This window comes from Oncorhynchus kisutch, linkage group LG7, assembly GCF_002021735.2.
Source record: "Oncorhynchus kisutch isolate 150728-3 linkage group LG7, Okis_V2, whole genome shotgun sequence".
Lineage (NCBI taxonomy): Eukaryota > Metazoa > Chordata > Actinopteri > Salmoniformes > Salmonidae > Oncorhynchus > Oncorhynchus kisutch.
The window spans coordinates 10,175,205-10,184,898 of record NC_034180.2 but is presented as its reverse complement, the minus strand read 5'-3'; the positions used below and the strand labels follow the sequence as shown (position 1 = coordinate 10,184,898).

The 9,694-nt window shown below is 41.7% G+C and overlaps 1 protein-coding gene across 2 annotated transcripts; it reads right to left on the bottom strand.

Annotated features, from left to right (window-relative positions):
- Positions 1–5,288: 5,288 nt before the first annotated feature.
- Positions 5,289–7,549, bottom strand: LOC109894172 (uncharacterized). 2 transcript variants are annotated; one of them, XM_020487443.2, is made up of 3 exons: positions 7,420–7,549; positions 6,472–6,891; positions 5,289–6,267 (listed from the first exon to the last, which is right to left on the bottom strand). In XM_020487443.2, the coding sequence occupies exons 1-2, from the start codon at positions 7,447–7,449 to the stop codon at positions 6,523–6,525; spliced, it is 399 nt and encodes a 132-aa protein (XP_020343032.1). In that variant the 5' UTR covers positions 7,450–7,549; the 3' UTR covers positions 5,289–6,267; positions 6,472–6,522. The 2 variants fall into 2 exon arrangements, with proteins under 2 accessions (XP_020343032.1, XP_020343031.1); XM_020487442.2 differs by having other exon boundaries at positions 5,289–5,878.
- Between the last annotated feature and the right edge of the window lie 2,145 nt (positions 7,550–9,694).

Genomic DNA, 9,694 nt, shown 5'->3' with positions numbered 1-9,694 from the left:
CAACTGTATATCCTTCCTGCCCTGCCTTTCTAAAGTCTTCGAAAGCCAAGTTAACAAACAGATCACCGGCCATTTCGAATCCCACCGTAACTTCTCCGCTATGCAATCTGGTTTCCAAGCTTCTCATGGGGGCACCTCAGCCACGCTCAAGGTCCTAAACGATATCATAACCGCCATCGATAAAAGACAGTACTGTGCAGCCGTCTTCATCGACCTGGCCAAGGCTTTCGACTCTGTAAATCACTGCATTCTTATCAGCAGACTCAATAGCCTTGGTTTCTCAAATGACTGCCTGGTTCACCAACTACTTCTCAGATAGAGTTCAGTGTGTCAAATCGGAGGGCCTGTTGTCCGGACCTCTGGCATTCCCTATGGGGGTGCCACAGGGTTCAGTTCTCGGGCCGACTCTTTTCTCTGTATATATAAATGATGTCGCTATTGCTGCAGGTGATTCTCTGATCCACCTCTATGCAGACGATACCATTCTGTATACATCTGTCCCTTCTTTGGACATTGTGTTAACTTCTTATGGCTGCAGGGGCAGTATTGAGTAGCTTGGATGAAAGGTGCCCAGAGCAAAAGGCCTGCTCCTCAGTCCCAGTTGCTAATATAGGCATATTATTATTAGTATTGGATAGAAAACACTCTGAAGTTTCTAAAACTGTTTGAATGATGTCTGTGAGTATAGCAGAACTCATATGGCAGAAATCTGAGGTTGGTCGATTTTCAACCCAAGCCCTATTCAATTCACAGTGGGATATGGATGAAGTTACACTTCCTAGGTCTTCCACTAGATGTCAACCGTCTTTAGAAACTTGAATGAGGCTTCTACTGTGTTGTGGGGCTGAATGAGAGGGGAATGAGTCAGGTTACTGGCAGAGAGCTATTTCCTGGTCACGTGCATTTTACATGATATTGACCTGCATTCCATGTCTTCCATGTCTTCATGAATTCTCCGGTTGGACCATTATTGAAGATTTATGATAAAAACATCCTAAAGATTGTTTCTATACTTAGTTTGAAATGTTTCTTCGACCTGTAATATAACTTTTAAAAGTTTTGGTCCGAAGTTATGCTGGACCTGCACAAGCGTTTGGATATGTGTACCTAACACCCTAACAACAGTAGCTACTTGGACATAAATAATGGACATTATTGAACAAATCAAGCATTTATTGTGGAACTAGGATTCCTGGGAGTGCATTCTGATGAAGTTCATCAAAGGTAAGGGAATATTTATCATGTTATTTCTGGTTTCTGTTGACTCCAAGATGGTGGATAATTTAATCATTTTTCTGAATGCTGTCTCAGATTATTGCATGGTTTGCTTTTTCCGTAAAGTTACAAAACAAATCTGACACAGTGGTTGCATTAAGGAGAGGTATATCTTTAATTCCATGTGTCTAACATCTATTTTCATCTACATTTATGATGAGTATTTCTGTTGAATCGATGTGGCTATGCAAAATCACTGGATGTTTTTGGAACTAGTGAACGTAACGCGCCAATGTAAACTCAGATTGTTTTAAATAAATATGAACTTTATCAAACAAAACATTGTGTAACATGAAGTCCTATGAGTGTCATCTGATGAGGATCATCAAAGGTTAGTGATGAATTTTATCTCTATTTGTGCTTTTTGTGACTCCTCTCTTTGGCTGGAAAAAATGGCTGTGTTTTCTGTGGCTTGGTGGTGACCTAACATATTCATTTGTGGTGCTTTCGCTGTAAAGCCTATTTGAAATCGGACATGGTGGTGGGATTAACAAGATTAGCTTTAAAACGGTGCAAAATACATGTATGTTTGAGGAATTGTAATTCCTGTTGTTTAGTGCCCTGCACTTTCACTGGCTGTTGTCATATCGATTGCAGCCATAAGAAGTTTTAACAAACCTCCAAACGAGCTTCAATGCCATACAACACTCCTTCCGTGGCTTCCATCTGCTCTTAAATGCAGGTAAAACTAAATGCATGCTCTTCAAACGATTGCTGCCCCCATCCGCCCGCCCGACCAGCATCAATACTCTGGATGGTTCTGACTTAGAATTTGTGGACAACTACAAATACCTAGATGTCTGGTTAGACTGTAAACTCTCCTTCCAGACTCACATTAAGCATCTCCAATTTAAGATTAAATCTAGAATTGGCTTCCTATTTCACAAACAAAGTCTCCTTCACTCATGCTGCCAAACATACCCTCGTAAAACTGACTATCCTACCGATCCTTGACTTCGGCGATGTAATTTACAAAATAGCCTCCAACACTCTACTCAGCAAATCAGATGCAGTCTATCTATCACAGTGTCATCCGTTTTGTCACCAAAGCCCCATATACTACCCACCACTGCGACCTGTATGCTCTCGTTGGCTGGCCCTCGCTATATATTCGTCGCCAAACCCACTGGCTCCAGGTCATCGATAAGTCTTTGCTAGGTAAAGCCCCGTCTTATCTCAGCTCACTGGTCACCATAACAACACACACTCGTAGCACGCACTCCAGCAGGTATATTTTACTGGTCATCCTCAAAACTAACACCTCCTTTGGCCTTTTCTTCCAGTTCTCTGCTGCCAGTGACTGGAACGATTTGCAAAAATCACCGAAGCTGTAGACTTATATATCCCTCTCTAACTTTAAGATTCAGCTGTCAGAGCAGGTTACCAAACACTGTACCTGTACATAGCCCATCTGTAAATAGCCCACCCAACTACCACCCCCATGTATTTTTTGTTGTCGTTGCTCTTTTGCACCCCAGTATCTCTACTTGTAAATCATCATCTGCACATCTATCACTCCAGTGCTAATGCTAAATTGTAATTATTTCGCCACTATGGCCTATTTATTGCCTTTCCTCCCTAATCTTACTACATTTGCGCACACTGAACATAGATTTTTCTATTGTGTTATTGACTGTACGTTTGTTTATTCCATGTGTACCTCCGTGTTGTTGTTTTTGTCTCACTGTTTTGCTTTAACTTGGCCAGGTCGCAGTTGTAAATGAGAACTTGTTCTCAACTGGCCGAACTGGTTAAATAAAGGTGAAATATATATACTTTTTAAATCATAAAAAAAAAATGCCGCTTCAGTAAGAAACTCCTCTGAAGTTTGCCGATGGTTGTCTGTCCTCTTGAGGACCAATGGGACGCTTTTTCCATCTGAGCCGTTGAGCACGGTGACAGTTAAATCAGAGGCTCGGGTGAGTTCAATGTCTTTGACAACCTGCAGAGAAGTGTGAGATGTGTTCGGGAACGTTGAATCGTACGGAACCGGGATCGGAGGGTCTTCTCTGGGACAATCATGGAGTCTAAAAGGGAAGGCCTGGGACAGAGAGAAATAAAGAGAAGGACAGGAATGAGGAAGAGAGAGAGAGAGAGAGAGAGAGAGAGAGAGAGAGAGAGAGAGAGAGAGAGAGAGAGAGAGAGAGAGAGAGAGAGATGCTTTATCAAGTCAGTTAACCCTCATCATCCCTTTTGGGAAACACTGCATCATTAAACATATCTTTTGCTATGTTAAAAAAATTGTGTGAGATAAAAAATGGAATGTGCTGAAGATTTGTTTCTTTCTTCTAATGCACTTTAGTTCAATTTTCTGTTGAAGTCAGTCATTTATCAATGGAGTTGATAGCGTACTAAATAACTGTGAATGATAATAGATACTCCCTCCACACATTTTACTTTTGCAAATGTATTTTAGGCACAACATTTTTTTCAATAATTGATGATCAAAACACGTCAACAATACCAAGTTACCAACCATGACAGCTTCTGTGGTGCATGTAGTACTGGTGCATGTAGAAAACTACAGATAATAGTGTAGAAAACTACAGATAATAGTGTATAAAAAAATGCTTAACCATTAACGATTGCAGCTGTGCCGTTGCCATTTTGCTGTGGGTTTGTGAAGAGTACTCCTAAACCTTTGAGTGTGTGTGGCTGTGCTTGTGTGTGGCTGTTACTTATACTGTGAATCTCTGAGGGAGGTCCAAAAGTTGCTGAAGCCAGGGGAAGACTCTGGGTCCCAATTTTCAATGTTTTTTTTGCCTGTTTTGCCACCATTCCCCGACCTAGAATGTAGCCAGCATGATCCCATTTGTTAGGTGGTTTCCACAAGGACTGTCCGGAGTCCTGGAATTAGTCCCATCAGATAGGCAACAACCATAAATTAGTAACGGTCTGGCAACAACCTGAACCAGGAACAGATCATCAAGAGAAACATTACTGCCAAGTTGTTGTGAGTTAAGAAATTAAATGAAATCCAAACCTCCAAAACAATGCAGAACTGTTGAGAAGGATTATTGGGAGTGATATGCAACAGTTCAATACATCAGTATGATAATGTGAAGCACCTACGTGCAAGGACCTTGACTGTGTGCGTGCGTGTGTGTGTGCGCGTGTGTGCGTGTGTGTGTGTGTGTGTGTGTGTGTGCGTGCCTGAGAAAGTGAAAGTGATGAAGAGGTCACATGACTTCCAGTAACAATAATAAAACAACAGTGAAAACAGCTGCATTTCCAGCTCTTATTTCTTTGAAAGTTTAGGTTGAACCATGTCTAGACGTTAGTGTTTTATAAGTCAACACTAATGTAATTGCTAAGCGTATTCCTATTCGATCAAAACTGTTATCGAGAAGTGTCTGGGGTAACACTAGTCGAAACCGCGACTCAATACTAAGTAGGCTTAAATGTCTCTGTGCTGCATTATTTGTCAAACAATGGTGTGAAAATCCACATTAACGTTCAGTTTCAAAATCTATGAAAGGAGTTGCAGAAGTAGGCTTCGCCTGTGCTGCATGGAGCCAAACTGCAGACAGTATCATCTCAAATGTTAAATCCCAGCACCTTAACCTTTGGCCATTGGAGTGCATTTGTCATTATTACTGGTGGAGCCAGTATCTGAAAACTACTCTTCTCAAAAATATGTTTCTCGTTCTGTTCCTTTTGAAGATAAGGATTTATTGTTTACCTGTAATCTGCAGGGGGAAATCTAAGCCAAAGGGAATCCCCTACATGTCCATTAAGGCACGCCACACTTTCTTTTTGGTACTTTTGGCCAAGCCATTTTCTGGAGTATAGCCAGCACCATCTTCTTTGTCAGGTTATTTCCACGTAGATTGTCCTTCTACTGCTACTGGAACAGGTTACAACCAAACGAGTGAGTATCAACAGATCATTAGATTTGTGCAATTCCTATGCTAGCTCAAGTCGATGTGGCAACAAGTGTGGTTAATTTATCTTCTGAAGTAGTTATTGGCCAATGTATTCTCATGAAAATATCATCAAACACAGATGGCATATACTTGAAATATTTAAGTTTTTATTTAATGAAGGGTGAATACAATGCCCATATATGCAAATAAATGAAATACAAATATGTTTAAACATTATTTATTTTGTTTGTCATCCTTCTGATTGGATAGCCTTTTTGGTTGTCGTTGAAAACATCATGAAAGTGCAAAAATATTTTTTGTTACAATAAAGTAAGAAATTTGTACTAAGCTATTTCAGATACAGTAGTAACCTACTGTTAAACACCAATGGCATATCAAAATTACCAATAAAACCTCACAAACGGTACATTTAACGGGGTGAACTAACTCACATTGATTGGTCACATTGATTGGCTTATAGTTCACTTCATTAGCTAGTACCAGGCAAGAGCAAAGCAAGACAGTTAAATCAGTCAATCAATCAAATGTATTTATAAAGCCCTTTTTAAATCAGCACAATGTCACAAAGTGGTTATACAGAAACCCAGCCTAAAACCCCAAACAGGAAGCAATGCAGATGTAGAAGCACGGTGGCTAGGAAAAACTCCATAGAGAGACAGGAAGAAACCTAGAACGGAACCAGGCTCTGAGGGGTGGTCCTCTTCTGGCTGTGCCTGCTGGAGTTAAAGTAAATGCCCAGTGAAAATCACACATTTAAAAGTTCATATTCTCTGAATTCATATCCAGATAATGTTTTTGTTTTATCCTATACTTGTATTTGTGGCCAAAGCAGAAATTGGAGAGAAAAACCCTTTAAAAACCCCACCTCAGGTTTGAGGAGGAGGAGGATGAGCTGGCCAATCAGGGATCTACTCGCATTAACTATTTTAATGATCAGTGTACGCCAACTCCATTTTGTTGTTGGTGTACGCCCACACCATTCCAACACAGAAAAACTGCTTTTTAACATACTTCATTACTATTTTTTGGAAGGAAAACTATTTCACTCATATTGTAAGTAATGATAGGTCATATTTCATAGAAGTATGGAAACACTGGACAGTTACTTTAACATAAAGAAAGGACAGAAATGGTTTGACATTATTCACTGTGAATTATCCCTCAGTAGGCTACAACATCATTTTGGTTTGTATTCTAATCAATAAAGAATCTACTATGTTGTGCAAAAAGAAGACCTGATATGGCTAATGCCAATATTCTTGACATATCACAAATGCATTAACATATATTTTTGTATATTATTTCATACCAAGGGATAGATGAATGGGAAAAGCCCTCCTCCACATCTATTGCTCCACGTCTACCCTCCATGACACCTCTGAAAGGTGATGAAAGTAGCCCCATCCTTCACCCCCAGCTCTCCCAGGCTTTGGTGCCCCTGGACGGGCTTGCCGTTGTAGGCGAGGTTCAGGCTTCCCGTCAGATCAGGCTGCTTCTGTAGGAAACTCTTCTGAAGTTTGCCGATGGTGTCTGTGCTCTTGAGGACCAATGGGACTCTTTTGCCATCTGATCCGTTGAGCACGGTGACAGTGAAATGGGAGGCTCGGGTCAATTCAGGGTCATTGACAGCCAGCAGAGAGGCGTGAGTTGCGTTCAGGAATGTTGGATCGTACCGAACAGGGATCGGAGGGTCTCCACTGAGGCAATGCCAGAGTCTAACAGGTAAGGCCTGGGACAGAGAGAGAGAGATAGAGAGAGGAGGGAGGTAGAGAAAGATAGAGAGGGTGTGCGAGTGGAGAGAGATGTGGCATAAATATAGGCTATATCGTCAAGAAAGTCAAGGTTGTTAATCCTCTTTATTATTTTCTGACACACAACATCAATAAACAACACTTTTGCAAATGTGTGCCGCAGATTTGTGTATTTCATGCACTGCACTATGCCTGCTTTCAGTTTCTGTTACAGTCAGTCGTGCAGATAAACATAGTGTATACAATGCTAAACAATAATGTCAATGATAAAATATTACTCCCTCACACACATTTTACTTTTGGGCACACAAAAAATGCCCTTCACATTTTCAACATTGATGACCAATACATACACTATCTCTTTAAAACAAAAAAAATCTAATCAATACTATGTTACCAACAACTACAGCTTTAACAGCTTTAACATCTATGATATCATATTGTGGAAGTACTATTGCATGAAGAAAACTACAATATTGTATCGAAAAAACACCTAAGAGCCTTACCATTGGCCGTTGTACATTTGCTGTTGCCATTTTGCAGAGGTTTTGTGAAGAAAACTCCTCAACTGTGTATTTTCCTCCTTCATCTTGAGCTGTATTTATACAATCTCTGTAGGGGAGGTCCAAAAGCTGCAGAAGCCAGAGGGAAGTCCCTAGAGACCCAAATTCAAAGTTGATTCACATTTACCCAATGTTCCCCTGTCTGGATTATAGCCAGGATGAACGTATTTGTCAGGTGGTTTACGTGAACTGTCATGACTCCTGGTACCAGTGCCATCAGATAGACAACAGTCATAGAGTTAGAGCTCTCCAACAACATCCTACATCAGGAACAGAGCAGCAATAAAAACCTGGTTATTGGGAGTGATTCACAACAGTTTAATGCATCGGCATGATAATATGGCACAAATACGTGCCGAGACCTTGACCTGCGTGTGTGTGTACAGTACGTGTGTGTTTGCCTGAGCGTGAAAGGGAAAGAGATGAAGAGGTCACATGACTGTTAGTAACAATTGCTAATAAAACAACAGTGGCAACCACCACATCTCCAACCCTAATTTCTTTGAAAACTCAAGTTTATCTTGAACTGTGTTTATACAGTAGTGTTTTAAAAGTCATTCAAATGAATGGTAACACAAATATAAATTTGGTAAGTTTATTTCCTATTAGATCAAAACTGTCATCAACAAGTGTCTGGGGTAACACGAGTTAGGCATAAGGTTAGCAGTGCGGTTAAGTCAGGGTTAAGGTTAGGGTTAGGTTTAAAATCACATTTTATTAAGAGACATTTTTGAAATGGGTGGGGTTTATGATTTTGTGATTGTAATTAGTGCACTTGTGCGACGGTCGACAACCTCGACACGGTACTCAGTTCCGAGTATGCCTAATTGTCTGTTCTGCATTATTTGTCAAACAGTGTTAACAGCACGAAATCCCACATAAACCTTTATTTGGGGAACACCATCCTCATGATAGAGCAATATAATAATATGATACCCTAGCTACTAATTCCACACACTACAAACGTTGTACTGTATTGGGAATTTTGCTATTTAGAGACACCCCAATCAATTCCAATAAATTAAGTAAATTCCTACTGATGAACCCTAGGTGTCCATAAACTGAAACTCTAAAACAATAACTTTTCACAAATGTATTTATTGTGCATAAATAGTCTTGGTTCTAAGTACTTTTTTTCTAAACATGGCGGTGTTCCCTCTAGCAAGCTCACTGGAATAAAGACCTCCTCTATTCCTGTCATTATTGAAAGAGATCGTGATATCTGTCACGTTCTGACCTTTATTTCCTTTGTTTTGTATTTATTTAGTATGGTCAGGGCGTGAGTTGGGTGGGCAGTCTATGTTTGATTTTCTATGATTTGGGGTTTTCTATGTTTCGGCCTAGTATGGTTCTCAATCAGAGGCAGGTGTCATTAGTTGTCTCTGATTGAGAATCATACTTAGGTAGCCTGGGTGTCACTGTGTGTTTGTGGGTGATTGTCTATGTTGTAGCTTCACGGTCGTCATTTGTTTATTGTTTTGTATACAGTGTCAGTACTTGCTTTATTAAAGATTTACCATGGACACTTACGACGCCGCATTTTGGTCCGATCCTTCTCGCCTCTCCTCTTCAGATGAAGAGGAGGACGCCCGTGACAGAATCACCCACCAACCAAGGACCAAGCGGCGTGGTAAACAGCAGCGACGACAGCAACAGCAAAAACAGCGGCCAGCATCACAGGACTCCTGGACATGGGAGGAGATTCTAGACGGGAAAGGACCCTGGGCACAGGCTGGGGAATATCGCCGCCCCAAAGCAGAGCTGGAGGCAGCGAAAGCTGAGCGGCGGCGATATGAGGAGGCAGCACGGCAGTGCGACAGGTACGAGAGGCAGCCCCAAAAATGTTTTTTGGGGGGGCAGACGAGGTGTGGTAGTAAGCCAGGTAGCAGACCTGAGCTCACTCCTCGTGCTTATTATAAGCAGCGCATTACTGGTCAGGCACCGTGTTATGCGGTTAAGCGCACGGTGTCGCCAGTGCGTGCCCATAGCCCGGTGCGCTATAGGGCAGCCCCCCGAAAGTGCCGTGAGAGTGTGGGCATCGAGCCAGGGCGTATGGTGCCTGCTCAGCGGGTCTGGTTGCCGGTACGCAGTTTTGGTCCAGGTTATCCTGCGCCGGCTCTGCGTGCTGTGTCTCCGGGGCGCTGGGAGGGTGCAGTGCGTCCTCTGCCTGCGCTCCGCTCGTGCCGGGCGAATGTGGGAGTGGAGCCTAAGGGAGAGG

Bases quoted from the DNA above. Each gene is read 5' to 3' on its own strand.
- LOC109894172 (XM_020487443.2), bottom strand. From the start codon at position 7,449: ATGGCAACAGCAAATGTACAACGGCCAATG. The intron at 6,892-7,419 runs GTAAGGCTCTTA...TCTCTGTCCCAG, and splicing joins CAAATGTACAACGGCCAATG to GCCTTACCTGTTAGACTCTG.